This window comes from Gambusia affinis, linkage group LG02 (assembly GCF_019740435.1).
Source record: "Gambusia affinis linkage group LG02, SWU_Gaff_1.0, whole genome shotgun sequence".
In the NCBI taxonomy this organism is placed as follows: Eukaryota; Metazoa; Chordata; class Actinopteri; order Cyprinodontiformes; family Poeciliidae; genus Gambusia; species Gambusia affinis.
In genome coordinates this window covers 27329113-27346212 of record NC_057869.1, presented here as the reverse complement: position 1 = coordinate 27346212, position 17100 = coordinate 27329113, and the positions used below count along the sequence as shown (strand labels likewise).

General features: G+C 39.5%; 1 protein-coding gene across 4 annotated transcripts in view; it reads right to left on the bottom strand.

Moving 5' to 3' along the window:
• The window catches only part of ntrk3b (neurotrophic tyrosine kinase, receptor, type 3b), a 272404-nt gene that overhangs the window by 28499 nt on the left and 226805 nt on the right, over window positions 1–17100 (bottom strand). For all 4 annotated transcript variants that reach the window (XM_044106543.1, XM_044106552.1, XM_044106561.1 and 1 more), the window contains 3 exons: window positions 8673–8803; window positions 4131–4303; window positions 406–649 (listed from right to left, as the gene is read on the bottom strand). In XM_044106543.1, the coding sequence (XP_043962478.1) occupies window positions 406–649; window positions 4131–4303; window positions 8673–8803 (548 nt within the window). The remainder of the gene's footprint in view (window positions 1–405; window positions 650–4130; window positions 4304–8672; window positions 8804–17100) is intronic.

The following is a 17100-nucleotide window of genomic DNA, read 5'->3' as shown; positions in this document are numbered from 1 at the left end:
GAGGTGTGGTGAGAAGGCCCGAGGCTGGCCTGGTGATGGGAGAGCTGCTAACTCTTCTCAGAAGAGGAAAAATTTAGAAGCATAAACATGTAAACACCATAGCACAGCAGAGCAGCGGCTACCACCTATTAGAGTTAGCTTTTTATTTGGGAGCCCCAGAGGCCTGATTTAGCGCTGCTTTGAGCCTAATTAGGGACCAACAGAACTGAATTAAATTTAGTTCACAAGTTTAGAGTTTCCATTTATCAAAATGAATGGGACTTTATCAGCTGAAGGACATTGGGTTTGACGGCGTCTCCTTAGGCACAGCAAAATCTCTAATGTTTCAGTCACCATAGTGCCTCAAATATTTTTATTTTGTTTTCAGCGGACACGTCATCACCATCATCATCATGTGAAGCTCACCCTGTAGTAGTCGCTGCTGTAGATATCCCTGGACATGCCGAAGTCTCCAATCTTGACCAGAAGGCCGTTTCCAACCAGACAGTTGCGAGTCGCCAGATCTCTGTGAACAAAGTGCTGGGAGGCCAGGTAGACCATGCCTGAGGCGATCTGGGTGGCGATGTGCAGCATCTGGGAAAGGCCCAGCTCTCCATTGGACTGCAGCGGCTGGCCGTCCACCAGGATCATGGCATCAGGACCGTGGGCTCTGAGTTAGGAATAACAATTCGGGTTGATTCAGTAAAGAGGAAGTGTGATGTGATACCTTTGGTCAATTTTAGAGGCCTGTTGGGATAAAAAACGTTAAACAGTAAAGAATTAGGGAGGAAAGTACTTCAACGTTGTATAAATATAGTACCTTACAAAATCGGTATTACTGCTTTTTCACATTTAGGAATGATCCCGGAAAGGTTCTCTAGGTAATAAAAGGCCGATTTTGTAGCTGCCTTTATGTGTGTCTGAATGTTCGGATCAGAGTCCATCAGTTTTCAGGCCTCATTACTAGCTTGTAGCTATAATACCTGAAAGTTGTGCATTGGCTCTTTAGGTCCAAACAGTTACTTCAGTTTTATTGCCAGTTAGTTGAAGAAAGTCAAAGGACATTTGCATATTGATTTCTTTTCTATGTATCTGCTCACAGTCACCTGGTGTGAATAATCTGCATAGTTTTAGTAACTAATCTTGCAACTTTTTATAATCGGTGCTTGTAGGAGCATGTAGAGTTCCCAGTGTTGAACCTTGGGGTACGCCACGTATAATTTTTGTTCTCTTCAATGAAATCTTGAAATCTGATACAAAAAATATCCGTTTTTTTTCAGGTAAGACTCACCCTTTCATGTAGTACAACCCTGTGGTAAACAGGGTCAAATACTGTACTGAGACATCACAGAACAAACACTGTGCTTCTTCCATAGACCATATTTATGTGGATGTCACTGAACTCTGGAATACACCAGAGGTCATTGCCAAGAAATCATTTAACTGGTGAAAATCAGCTTTTTCAACAAGCTTGCTGATTTATGGACGGTTAGAGATTGGCCAGTTATTTTCCAATGGCAAAAAATACACTGGAATTTGTGGCCATATGACAAATTCACATAGCCACACGTTACGTTCAAGGGAGACGAATATCTTTTAAAAGGTACCGTCCACACCACAACAGGTAGTGCTGCAGTAGCTCTATGCTGACTAAAACATAAGCGTACACATCATTGCTTATGAAAGACACGTTGGACCGTGTTAATTCAGCTTTAAGAGTGTCTTAGCCGGATGCAGACGTCTAAGTGTGCGCTCGGCTTGACAGAGTGGCCTTTAACACAGTAACCCACAGCCGCATTAATAAAGCCTTATCCACAACACATTCATGTCCCATTCTGCGTGTTCGGAAGAATTAGCATAATAAAGAGAAAAATGAGAGAAATGTGAGCAAATTAACTTGAACCTGCAAGCGCTCGGGCTGCTTTAATTGCACTGATAAACTGTTCTGTGCCTGCACTGCTCTGATTAATACTGTGGCTGTAATTTGAGCTTCTGAAGGCAGAACTTTAGACTTCGCCCGACACGTCAGGAACTCGAAGCGAGGTCTGTGGAATCTCATCCACCTGCCGTGCGTTTACCAGAACAGGCTGAGTGCAGGTTTCTGGGTGACAGTGAAGAACTCATTTCCTGTGAAGTGTCCCCGCTGTTCCCATCACCTTCTTGTCAGCGTGATTACCGAGATGGCGCCGCTCAGGAAAGGCTGATGCTCTTCCGCTCTGTCAGCCTGGCTTTCAATCTCCATTTTGGAATTTCAGTGCCATTCTGCGCTCTTTGCTTTAGGTGTGATGGTTAAGGGGAATTATATGGCTTTCAATCTCCATTTTGGAATTTCAGTGCCATTCTGCGCTCTTTGCTTTAGGTGTGATGGTTAAGGGGAATTATAGGGGGCGCCTTTATGGCGTTGCTCTTTCTTTCTTTTTTTTTTACCCCTGCCTCCATATGCAGCGGCGTCTGACTGGACGCAGGCTGCCCTCACTTCATCTGGAGGTTGAGTGAGACCCGAACATCTGATCTGATTCATTCCCATTGATTTAGTGCACATCACATCTTTTAAACGTGACCAAAAGGCCCGGTGGATGAAGAATCAACGCTGTCTTGCACCTTGCATGAAAGAATTTCATCACTCGCGACATTGCCTTTCATTTCAGGAATGATTTCCCGACTGAAAATCTTCACGCACTTTTGAGTCCACGTGCACGCGAGGCGCGCTCGCTCTCACACTCAATCATAACATGTCATCTTTTCATCCACCGCTCAAGATTTAAAAACAAGAAAGACCACACACACACACACACACACAAAAGCATACACACAGCTGCAGCCGCTGTCATTGCACTTGAAATAGCACGTTTCTATCTCTCACTCCTCTCCAGCGCGCTGACATCAGCTCCAGTCAAGCCTCCCATCACCAAAGCGCTTGCCGTAGCGCCGTCGTGTCGCTTTTGTTTGGAGCTTATCGGAGGTCGTTTCCCTCAGTGCAGCTTGACAAAAAAGCGCTGCGGCGTGTCTGTGTGGACGTCAACAGTCCTGAAGGGGGCTGGACATTTTAGCACCAGTAGGACTTTGAGTTTTCTTGGATTTCTGTTAAAAATGTCTAAAAATGCTTTGTGCCTCGTAAGGAATTCATGTTCCTTGAACTTGTTCATGTTTTGTCAAATTACAAGCACAGACTTCAATATTAGGATTTTATGTGACAGACCAACAAAATTTAGTGCAGAAACTGGGTAGGTGAAAAAACCCTCAACTGTGACAAGTTTTCCTGTCTTGGCTGAAGAAAAACCACGACTCCACCAGCAGCACTGTGTTTCACAATGAGCATAATGGATTCAGGTTGACATGTAGTGTTAGTTTTCCACATAGCTCTTTGCATGTTGGCACATCGACCATCATTGCTTGTGAAATAGCTAAAACCTAGTCACACTGGGTGTGGAGGGTGTGTGAAAAGCTATTTTCTTGCCACAAAACCCCTTTAGGATTTTGGTCAATGTCCTGAGAGGGGACAGAAAGAACATGAAGTTTCCACTCACAAAGACTCTCTGTCTGTGGTTTGAAAACAGAACCGGCCACCTTCAGTTCAGTAACGACAAGCACCGAGTGCAGAGTTTGGTTGTCACAAGTTACATTTGCTCAGTTACATTTACATGAGTTACTTTTTGGAAAAAATGTACTTTAAGGAGTATTTTGACCGTGTTCCACTTCCCTCTTATACTTGAGTAATTCCATTACCACTTATTGCTACTCTTTTGGTTTCACATCTGCAGCGTTTGTTAAAGTTTCAAAATCTTTACGTACTGAAAGAAAGTTGGGGAACAACATTTTTTTGGCCTGATTTTGTTATTTTGTAATTATATTTATATGAATTGCTTTCATGGTGATCTTTGAAATACCAATATTTCCACATAGCTTTATATTTTGGTCCACCTTATGATGTAATTTTAAAATATTGATCAATTGATGTTTGATCAATTACATGAGTAACACTTTTATCAATCTTTAATGTAGTCATTTCTTGGACGGCGACTTCTTACATTTACTTGAGTAAAAACATATCGAAGTGGTGCTACTCTGGCCTGAGTACAATCTTTGGCTACTCATGGAAAAACAAACGTCTGACATGTATTATTTCCATGCACATTTAGTGAAACACTGACCTTAGGAATTTATTCAGGTCTCCATGCTTCATGTATTCGAACACCATGATGAGCGGGTCTCCGTCCACACACACTCCGTAGAACTTGACGATGTGGTCGTGCTGCAGGTTGGTCAGCAGCTCTGCTTCCCGTTGGAAGTCCTTCCTGGCTGACAGGTTGGGATCTTTTAGTGTCTGAAGGGGGAAATGAAAGGATTTATATGAATGACTTGTCTTACATGTCTGTAGGGAAAACAACATCAGTTTCTTTGAAACATTTGAAACATGTACTGAGTACGGACCAAAAGTCTGGACTTTTGAGTGAGAAAAAAAAAACACAAAAACGTAGATCATCTTTAAGCTCAATTTTAATAACATGTAGTCAATGTTGCCTGCTATGTAGGCGGAGGGAAATGCACCTTTAGTGTCTGTTTATACAGCAGCTGTTCACTGTTGTTGGTAATTTTATGTGTCCAGCAGTGAAATGTAAATGAAATGATAAATAGGCTCTGTATACACAGCCTTGCTGACAACTCTAGTACCTTACATTTATTATCGTTACTACTATTAACAAGAAGTCAACCTGTTTATTTTTAGTAAATAACTAAATGTTAAATATGATTTCTTTTATAGTTTGGTGACAGATGGCTTTTAGGGTGCCACAGGTCCAGACAAACTTTACTTCTTCTGCTTTTTAAAGTCCAGTTGTTTCCCGGTTTTCCTATTGAGTTGACAGGAGTGGTGCAGTTACATGTAGCCCTCTGGCAGGCAGGGGTAAATCTCCATAGAGTTCCCCAGTTCACAACCGAAGACCGTAGGCTTTGTCAACAGAAAGCGCAACATTGCATACCTTTAAAAATACATACAAACATTTTACAACACTTATCTGAGCCTCAAAAGCATGTCAAACACTCCTGTCAGCAACTGCTTTCAAACACAGACTTAAACTCTTGCCCTTCCCTTAAACTCTTCCAGCAGCTGTGTGACACCGTTTGACTTACTCCCCACTAAACCGAACTGTGAATAATAGAAAATGGCATTGTTTAGCAACTCGTTCAGAGTGGTTACGTTTGAAAGCACATAAGAACACAATCTTCCTCCCGCAGGCCACCGTATAAGCCCAAAAGAGAGCTCAAGAGAGATTTTCCCGAAGCTTCTCCCACTGAAAAACACCATGAACCAGAGGGCGAAATGCATCAACATGTTCTAGTTTGGCACCGTATTCATGCTACTATGGACAGAATGTACTTTTTTTTCTGTCTCTAGCTTACACACATCTACATCGACTCGTTACAAAAGCTAGCACTGCCTCGTCGTAAAGCACTGCCTCTATAATCTAGCGGCTGTCATTTTCTACCCTCTTCAACATCTTGTACATATTGTAGCAATGAGGTCAACAATCACTGTGGCTGAAATGTTCTGGAAGGAAAGATGGAGCTGCACACAAAACAACCTGATCTGATTGGTAATAAGATGAAGCACAGAGGTGCCTTGAACCTGCCTTTCGGGTGCAGAGCACATAAAATGCCAACTCTTGATGGGATGTCAGGTAAAGCCTCCAATATGAGAAAAGAGAAATAAATAACAGCTATAAGCCTTATTGCAGTCTCTCTCCTGGAGAGAGAGAGAGAGAAAAACAGACTCTTGACACTTCATCAGCAGCAGGAAAATACACAGAGTTGCCACTTCTGATCTCCTCAGCCTTGAGTCGTGTTTTCCCAGCCTGCTGCTAACATTATCACACATGGAATGACCTCAGGATGGAAATGCATTTACTTGTATGTGCACCACTATTTCAGCGCGGTGCTTGAGGTGGTTGAGATGTACGACGGCGTAGATGAAATGATCATAAAATTCTATTACCAAATCAAACGGCGCTCTTGAGGAAATGCTTTTGGTCTGGGCTTTTCTCCAAACCAGTACCTTCAACGTGCACGCCGACAATAAATTAAGGGAAAGCACTGAGATGAATTTTTCCCCAGAGCTGACCTTCGAGCGTGTTCAGAGAGCCTCTTTGGCCTCCTGCTTCTTTTACAGGCAGGAAAAAATGGACATTGTATTGGCTTTTAGACAGGTTACAGTAGCTGCGTTTCCATTGACCGCATAATTGTGCAGTTTGACTTAAAAACTAATTTGTTTGGTTAGAACGAAGAAGTTTTGAAAAAAACTAAGTTTTCAATAAATGGTTTTGGCGTTAGGATGATGGGGGTTTTTTTTGACCGTATCGAAATTGGTTTATTCCTCAAAACTTCAATGGAAGCAACTCTCTCCCAAAACACAAGTCTCATGATCAACGACCAGATGTTGCCACTGGTGCAAGGCTAGTAGAAGACAACAGGAAGTAGGTTCAGGGTCATGGTGCGGTAAACTTATCCACATGTAATTTTAATTGCGTTTCTTTTTTGATGGAAACACTGCCATTGCGAAATTGTGTTTTTCGACATTAGCGGAATATTGACCTGGTTTTGTGCCATTTGTAGTGAAAACACAGTTACTCAAGCAGGCTTGGTTATATAAAACCTATTATACTCTGAGTTTAAACATAGTTTAAACTGGGCCGATATTAACAGGAGTGTCTAGATCACTTTATTAAATACGGGCTGCTCCAACCAGGCTGGACAACCTTGAGTTTTAATGGCATTGATTCAATACGGGGTTTGAAACATTCCTCAGACATAACTGGATTTAGATCTAGTGAGTGTGGAGGAAACTGGAGTTCATCACTTTTTAGGAAATCAATTTGAGATGTTTTGAGTTTTGTGCAGCAGTCCATTATCATGCCGGACATAGACATCTGAAGACGAGTATCTTACCAGCGTCAGTGTCGTCAAGATAAAGTTTTCATGTTGCTCACACAAAATGCGGACGCCACCACCTTGAACGTTGCAGCAGAAATTGAGACAAGTCAGATTCTCTAACATTTTTCCAGTATTTTACTGACCCATTTTGATGAGCTGGTGTGAATTATACGCAGACTTTTGCCTCTTCATGTCTTGATTGTAGCGGTTGGCTATTTGAGCTACCATTGCTGTTTTTAACCCTTGTTAGCTACTCTACCCAATCACCTCTGACAATCAAAGGAGACTGTGCCAACATGACTGCTGTTTTTCCCTTTTTCGGGCCATTCTCTGTAAACTGGGGAGGTAATTGTGTCAGAGTGTCTTATATCTGAGCATCAGAGATAATCAGACAAGCCCATCTGGCACCAACAACCACGCCAGGTTCAATATAACTTGAATGCTTTTCCTCTCATTCCAAAGCTCAGTTTGTACTTCATCACGTTGTCTTAACCACACCCAGATGCCTAAATGTATTACGTAGCTGCCATTATATTGGCCGTGTTGCCATTTGTGAGTTAACACAAACTCTCACAAGCGAGAACATAATCCACTTGTGGGTAATCCATCCTGTTAACCTTGGTAGGAAAAAAAACAAACTATCACTGGAAAAGGGGCAATTTCAAACAAGCAAGTCTGTGGCCCCGATTAACACTTAAAGGACTTACATGCCTTTTGCCATCTGTGTGTGTTTTCTGAAAGGACAAGGTCTGTGTCGAGAGTTGTTGTCAACCCGCCGCTGTTATTTCTCTAATCCATCAAACGAGACAGCGACCGGCCCCTCAGCAGAAGACTTAAGGAAGTGTTTGCCGGCTTGGTAGCTCAAGAGTGTGATGTACTTGTACTGATATGACAGATGGTCTCTCCGACCAGCTGGTCGGCAGATTTTAGGCAAAGACACACCAGGACTTTGGCGGTGAAATGCGTCATGTCCGTCATTTCTCGCCAGTAACCACACACCTGATGGGATCAGCAGGGAGTGTGTGACAGAGGAGACCGCTGGAATTCAGCCAAGGGTGGTTTCTTTAGACAATAGAAAATAATGTGTATGCCTGATGTGTTCAACCGATTAGATGGGGGGACGGTGAGACGGCAAACACAGTTCACCTTGCTAAGTTTCACTCCATACCTCCTTCGATGGGGAAAAGCTCATGTTTATTGGACACGGTCAGCTTGATAAGTGATTGATGAGCAGGTTCGAAAATGCCTTTCTTTGCTGCGTTATGACAGAACTGTTTTGTGAAAAAGGACGTCCGACTGCATCGTTTGTGAAAAGATTACACACATTTAAATAAGTCAACCTTGAAGGATGATAGAGGGAAGCTTATTTATTTAACCCAAACTCATACCGTCACTGCAGTCCATCCATCCGAGTGCCCCATTTAGAAGAAAGTGCAGACTCTACTCCTAAACATTGCATCTCTATTTTTTATTTGTGTTTTCATAATTCCACATTCATCCAACTTGTCATATCTGTCTGTGGCTACATTAATGTCCAACAAATGAAAAGTATAGAAAAGACCATTTGGCTTAACTGTGAATTTACACTGAGAAAAGTTCAATTTTTGAAGATGCAACATTTCTGGGTGACAGCAACAAATTGTCATGAAATAATCAGGTTGTGTTAACTCTTTGGACACCATAGCAACATTGGACATATTTTTTCACTCCAACACACACACACACACACACACACACACACAGATAACCAAGTAGTGAAGATGTACCTTGACAGCCACCAGCATCTTGTCCTTGGTGGGGCTGAGGTTGTAACACTCTGCCAAGAAGACTTTACCGAACGCCCCTTCACCCAACTCCCTCTTCAGGATGATGTCTCTCCGCTTTATATGCTGCACGACTGAAACAGGAGACAGAGGAACCGTAAACACACACAGCTGCTTAGATATTTACTTACACTTATCCTAAACTTCAATGTCACGTTGATTTCAAGCTTTAAATCGTCACCTTCGTAAAATAATGGTTTAAGTTGTTTCTTTGCCCAAAACTTCTTTTTTTTGTTGTCGCAAAAATCCCTTTTAGTAAAAAATGACTTAGGCCGTTATTTTAGAAAGGTGACAAAATAATGTGTCTGCTCTTTTCAGGATGGTGTGATAGTACAAGACTTAGAGCTGAAGCAGCCATGGATGGCGCCGCCATGGATGATACAACAACACGCTTTAGCGCGTTTTTAAAGCAAGAATTTAGTCTGAGTTGAAACTATGAGATTTTTTCTACTCCAATAGATACAATGTTATACGAACATGTTCATATGTTGAAGGAACATTCACACGCAAGAGAAAGATTGTGCTTTTGTAGCTACTATAAGGTTTCAGGATAATTCTTACTGGATATTTGCAGATTTTAAGCACAGCCTATTCATTTTGTTGGCTTGCAGAAAGTTAAAGTTCTTTTATTGCTCCTCCTTTATTCCCGAACCAATTTAAGGTGTTTTAGGATCATTATACATCTGGAATATCCAAGTTTCATTCATCCGTACCAAACCGCTCCCTGTGATGAAAACAACATGGTAAAGACATTAAACAACAACAACAAGAAAGAGGAAACACCAAGGTCCAAGCCTCACATACATACTTAGATACCAGTGTCCATGTCCACGGTAAGATGAGTTTTATATCACCATTTATGAAGAAGCAGCAAGAAGGAAATATCTCAAACGGTGCCTCAAAGATTTCCAATCAAAAAATGCATTCTTGGTTGAATGAAAGCAATTTTATATCCAGAACTAAGAGGGGTATGAATAATTTTTGTGGATATATTTGAGCATATGTGAACTGATTTAGATTGAGAAAAATCACCATATGACATTCAGTGGTGGTTTTTTTTTGCTATACCACCTCAGCACCCCCTTGTAAAGTTCAAATGCATAAATACTTAAAAGCCCAAAGTAAACATTTCTGAAGAAACACGAGACATGTCATGTCAGGGTGACAGAAGAATGAACAGCAACTATCCCCCTGGTGGTTGGGACTAGAAGACAAAGGAAAGATCAGAATGTGTGATGCAGTCAATCTTTTATCTCACGTCGAAGCTGCTTAAGAGAGAATAGCAGGAACATGAAAGCTCAAGAGACTTTAAAAGGTTCCAATACAAATAAACACAACGACAAAACCGGATCTGTGGAGCTGCACGAGGACAAAATTGTAAAATTTTTACCACTAACATCTAAAACTTCTCGCTGAAGCTAGGCAGAATAAAAAATTTTTTTTAAAAACCAACACATTGTCTCAGGTTTTCTCACTGCAGCAAGAACAGTTTTGTAAACTTTACGTTTTTAGCTCCTGACCTTAGATTATTTTCACTCCCGGCTGTCATCACTTATAGTGTTTTGTGCAACCAGAATGGAGGTCTGTTTCTTTTATTGATTATCCTTTAAAACCGCCACGGAGTAAGATGACCGAGTAAGTGACCTGGCGGGTCGGGGGGGGAAGGTAGAAAGAGCAAGAAAGGAAACAGATTGTGGAAAAGACGAGGAGGCGTGTAGCGCTTGCGAACAGAGCTGCTGTTTGTGGCTGATCCTGAATAAAACATGACGGTTTGTAGGTTTACCACGAAAGCCCAGTCGCTCCATAGAGCTGCACTCATAAGGGCACACAAAGCTTCCACCGCACTCCCGGTTAAAAACCACAACAGATACATCATACAGTGACTTCAGCTTTATCTCCGTTACAAAACGGCAATCGTGAGAAAACTGGGAATATGGTGCTTAGCAACAGAGAAAGTGATGCAGGGATGAAATCGTTCCGAAAATTTACATGAGAAACTAAAGTAGAATTTCTCAAAATATTTTGAGTGTAGATTTATTTATTTTTTTAACCATAGGAAATGAGTATTTGGCAGGTTAACATTTTTAACTAAATATATTTTTAACTGGTCCGTGGGCATGAAATTCAAGGAAGATGTCCATGACAACACAAGTAGTGCACATATACACATAAATAAATAAAAGTTGATAAATAAGTCATGTGTAATAAATTGGAATGACACAGGAAATAAATATTAAACAAAGGGAAGAGAAGACACAGAAAAAAGGCAAAGAAAGCCAAAAAAGCAGCTAAAATTCACCATTATTCAGAAAGTTATCTGGTTCCCATCAGAATCTGTTATTATCCACTGATTCAGTCCCAGTGGATTTTGTAAATGGCAATCATACCAGGGGGAAACATATACAATATTTCCATTAAATAAATAATATAGTGAGCTGCCATGGTCTCTATCCAAACTCAATGCATGAGTCTCCACTGCTCAATAACAAGCATGCTACAGATTAAAGTTGGACGCAGGACACTTGGGTAAAACCTCTGAAATATTGGGAGGATACATGAGGACGAAACTGCAAACACTTGAAATGAGACAAAACTAACTTACAACTACCTGTTCAACAAGACATAGGAGCTTGTTTTAAGTCAATAATTCCTTAATATTAATGATAAAGTGCTTGTTCCATTGACATATTATTCACTTATGGGAAAAATGTCATTAATGTAATAATCTGCCAGTGGGACAAGTAGTTTTTCAATCAATATTAAGGAGTTACTGAGTAAGAATAAGATCATATTTCTTGCTAAAAAGTTTCCTGTAAGTTGTTTTTGTCTTTTTTTAGTATTTGTAGTAGAAACTAGGCCAGAAGCACTTGGTGTGATTTTGTGTTTTTGCAGTGTAGAGACATATTTCCTGAGAAAATCGTCAGTTTTCATTTCTGCCAGATGCAAACTGGGTGCCTGATAACATGGCTACTGTTTCAATCTACACCAGTGTTGTCAAATGGAAGCTTAAATGTTACATTGAAATTTCTTACAACTTCCATTAGCAGGAAAGACAGGCACCAGCTCCATATATGAATAAGGGACATGGACAATAGATGGAAGGATGGATATCAGTGTGTAACACTCCAAAATGTTTTAAAAAATGCCAAACAAGTGAGAAAAATTATATTTGGTGAGAATTGACTTACTTAAGGTGAGTAAGAGCATTCAAAAAGTTGCTATTAATTTAATTGTCTTTTCGTTTTATTTGTACTCAGGATTGATGCGCACGCAAACTGTCACATCACTTCTATATGCTGATTTCTAACAACTGGTTTTTTATCAGAGCCGTCTTTTTCTAGAAAGATCTGAGTAACAGCAGCAGCGTATCCATGCAAAGTCTCACACTCGTTCTTGAAGAGAATTGGCTTCTTTTATATGTGCACCCAGGACTTATCAGTGGAGACACAGTATAAACTGATGGGGTTTCCCCTCCCACCCAAAGCCTGCAGTCATAATCTGTCCACACAATACCGTCAGACATCTTTCTCTAAAATGTCGCTGCATGTTTTATCCTGTTGTTCTGACGTCCAAATTCGTCCCTCAGGCAGAGAGGATTCATAGAGTAGAGGTTAGATTTACCGACTTTGTAATTAGACAGTCCAGGTTCATCGATAGGACACGCTTTAATTTTTAAACTGTGCCGCTTGCAGTGGGAGAGCAGCGGCAACACGTTAGAAGGAAAAGCTACTGAAACCAGCCACAGCATAATGACACTGAATGCTACTAAAGTTAGCTAATGCGAAAAATATGTTTGCATAGAGAAGATTACAAGACAGATAAAATAAAAAATAGCAGTAGCCCTAAAGTGTACTTCTATGTTGTTCCTATTTATTCTCATCTTAATTTCAAAATACATCTTAGTCTCATCTGTAATACCAACTTTAAGAGGTTTTATTTTGTGGGGTATCACTGCATATGCTAAAATCTGCCTGCATTATCCTCACCATAATAACAAGGGCCTTTTTCCTTCTTCTTTTTTGTTTGATGGATGATAAAAATTTAATACATCTGTGGCAAACATCTGGTAATTTAATGCGTCCTCCATCTCTGCCTTCTTCGCTTTGATTAAATCAAACTCATTTGTTGGACTCGTGTGATGGACAGCATGTCATCCAGTAGGTAATTGCACACGAGCTAAAAGCAGTCAGCGTTTAATGCAGTGATACTGAGAAAGCATTTACGCGCCTGCACTTAGAGCACATGAGGTGTTGCCTCCATTCCCAGAAGACCATTTAATCTTCTTCTATTTGAGCTCCCTACAATTTTACTAATGACTGTTGGCCTCACCCTGCCTCCCTTGGTGTACTCTTGGTTTGTAAATATAACGCTCCTTCTGTAAAATGATCAATTCTTATAATAGATGTTAAGATACGACCTTACCAAGCTGCTTAATTTGGTTATCACTACAATTCAACATTCGTTAGTCTTAAAAAAAAAAGCATAAATAAATAAATAAAAAGAAAAATCATACTGTAAACAGCTTACAACAACTATAAATGAAAGTGGTGGAGAGATTGTTCGGTCTTTTAGCTATTTTAGAATTTGGTGCATGAATAAGTAAAAAAAATGCTACATCTGAATGGTTGATAAAAGTATTAATATCCTACAATGGTCTAGTAGAAGTCCAAGCTATAGTTATTTTCAAAACCAAAAAAACTTATTTTTACCTAAATCGTATACAAACCCTACTTAAAAGATATTTATACAAAAAGGCAACAAAACACCTGGTATGTGTAGAACTTCCTGTTAAGTTGGATGAACCCAAAAATCTCTAGAATTAATTTCAGAGAGCTGGTTGATTAGTTTGTCTGATGAGCTCAATTAAAGGAAAGCTACATAGGAAGGATGTTCCACATTATTAAGCAGGCCACAGGTTTAAAGCAATACGGGAAAGAGAAAGGATCTCAAATTATTGTTCATTCACAGAGATGTAGTCGCTCAGATCAGCCTCACTGCACACGCGGATTGGTCACTGATGAAGCCGGTGGAAAAAAACCACAGAGACAGAGAAGTAGTTTCAGAATCATTTTACATGAACTACTGAAGCAACACTAAAGTGATTTGAACAAATGAAAATTGTGAAAAATGATAAATACAAAAGCATCAATGACATGAGAAATGATCCCATGTTCATGAACATCTGCAGACTTTGACGATTAAGTTTTTTTTCACTCGCTTTGCTGCATTTCTCACATCACCATTAACATTTGCACGACAGCTGGTGCAAATTTCTTACAACGGTAAAAAGCTACAAACACCTGGTAAATTAATTAGTGAGAGCTGAGGTTCACGTGAGACAGAGAAACAATTTCTTTTAAGAATGACAAAGAAACGCATAAAAGTGACAGATTTTGAGATCTATTTCAACATGTTTGTAATGAGGATCATTAGTTTTAGACAGAAAGACTATTCAGCATGTATAGTTCATTTTTACTGATATGAAAGAAGGAAAATGGCAGACAATTATCTGGAGGCAACTGATGTCTGTCCTAAATGATTCGCAACTTGTTGGAAAGAATGAGAAACTGTTACTATGATGCACGACGGACTGAAGCTTATGTGGTTTAACCAACAGTTAAGAGAAATTTGATTTGATTTGGGAAATCCATCAAAGCAATTACAACAAAAAGCTCTTCCTGATGAATCGTCATAAAGAAAACGGGTCAGGTTGTATAAAGTCTATCCCGTTGGTTGTTTTTGGTGAACTCAAACAAATAATGTTGAAACAATACAGAAATAAGTATCATTCTAACTAGTTAGGATGAGTCCTGGTTCCGAGTTAAATTCCCAATTATTACATTTCATTCATTGGTCTCCGTTTCCTCAGTGTAATCCCACTTAGGATGAGTTTTGAGAGCCTTCATTTTCCACCAGCAAACAGAGAGAAGTATTTGGATTTATTGTATTATGGCGTTTTGAAGACATCTTGAACCTGTGAAAACCTGCTGCATGTTCGTAAAGGAACGCTGCTTTTAGACTAGAGTTCACAATGCAAAAACAAGCCTGCACCCACATTTATTACTTAAAATAGCAAACACAAGATAAGATTGTGAACATAGAAACATATTTGTCTATAGCCGACACTAAAACATTCTGTCAGGTGATCAGTAAATGCTCTCTCTTTCCTCAAAAAATAAAAACTGTGAATGTCCAATAGGATAGAGTGCTGCTGGATCTGACAACAAAATGTTAGATTAGGATGCAAACAGACATCATATTCTACCTTAGATAAAAAAAATGTAGATTAAAAAACTTTTTTTTAAAATGTGTAATTGCACATCCATCAGTAAAAGTGGTCTTCATTCATGCAGAGGCTCAGACTTGTCCTTGTTGTTTGCTACTCAGAAAAAGTTCATGCGATAAAAGAGAGAAAAGAAAGCAAACGTTCTTCCTGACTGAACGACTTGCAGAGATCCCAGCACAGCCTTTCTTTCATTTACATGATTTTGTTGATGTTTTGCTGAGAGCAGCGGCTTGGGAATGTCTTGAAAGTGATTGCAGGGAAGCATGTAGCTTAAATGAGAGCCTTTTTAGTCACCGTTCCACGAGAATCTGCTGTTTTATATATAAAAAAACTGAGTCAAGGGATGCAGTTAAGTTCAGTTAAGAATCTATTAAATGGGAAATGATTTCAGGACATCAAATGGAAACATTACTTATATATGAATTCATAATTATTCCACAATGGAAGCATATTTAATTGATTTTTTTAATTTATTCAGTCAGTCTTATTGTCAGTTATCAGCACTTCAAAACACTGCGACAATTAAAACAAATTGACCGGAAAGGTACAAGGTTTATATTTATGCCTGTCCTGCCAACTAAACTATTAAATCACAATGATTTATATAAAAAAAATCCCAACACACCTCACTTCTTATATAAATTACTAAACAAAAATATAACAATCCAAAACCATAACAGATACAACATAATTTGAAATTATTTACCCTTGTAACCGCCAAATGTTTTTTTCTTATCCCTGCGAACGTACATAAGGATAAATGTAGTTATCAGAGTTTTTTAGTTTTTTGGTCTGCTGTAATTAACTACACTCTGAGCTCTAGGTTTCATCATTTCATAAGTTAAAATGTCAGAAAAATACTTTTTCATCTCTGTTTTGGCTTGTTAATTACATTTAGAAACATTTAGCAAATCATTTTAGATTCATATAATGTCAAAAAATCTTTGCATTCCAAATGGCTGTAAACTTGATTCTTTGATTATTTTACAATAAAGCAAATTAAATTTAATGTTAGAGGACTTAAAGCTGCAGTATGTAACTTTAACATGTTCTTTTCCCTGTGTCAAAAAACCGTCACCAAGTTGTGACAGTGCGGTAGAAGAGAGGTAATCCGTGCAAAAGAGAAAAGAAGAAAAAAAAAATCAAACCCTCCACCTCCTCTAAGTGCTACTATTGTGTCTGCAAAAATGCTTCACTCCCAGTCAAAAACAACCAATCAGAATCAGGAGGAGGGTCTTAGTGCTGTCAATCATCCTCATGTTTTATACACTAAACAATTACAGGAAAACTGTTTCTCTGCAGTCATTGGTTGCTATGCTAACTAGCCTTAGCCTTCATGACAGGCTACATTGTGGTGAACCAGCTCACAAATTATCTTTCTCACATTAGACTCTCACAACATAATGATAATTTTAACAAATATGTAAGAAAATTATTTTTTTAATAGAAGTTACAAACTGCAGCTTTAATAAACAGTGGCTTTTGTATGTTCACGGTAACCATTAATTAATAATTTAGCTTATTATTTATTAAGCTGAATCTTACTCTCTGACATTTTGCCCAAATGCCTGATCGGGTTTTTCCAAACAGTTCTTCAGGCAAAACAGAGATTAGCTGCTCAGTCTGATTTCCTCTGGGCTTTCATTCTTACCATTATGGCGTTCCTTTCTGATATTCATCACCATCTGCTTGAAACATGTTGGGAGGATGATTCACGAAAGTGTCACCTGTTCCTCTGGTGTTTCTGATAGACTGTGTCAAAGCTATATGTATATGTGTGTGTGTGTGTGTGTGTGTGTATATAGCCGTCTGCAGAAGCTGGCAGCCACTTTGCAGAGTGAGAGCCCCACCAGGGACGCCGCCACATCACTGTTGTCAAAATCTTGATCCTCTAAACCTCTGATGTCCCAGGCTGCACATGTACATTTTAATTCAGAATGTGTTCTGACAGGATTTGATGGGGCAAATGTCCTGGACACTTTCTTAGCTTCCCAAAGTGTGAAGAGTCTCCAGCCTGTCCTCCCCGCTGAATCCGGTCTCCCATTCTGCTGCTTTGTTGAACCTTCGTTTAAAGAGTATGAAATA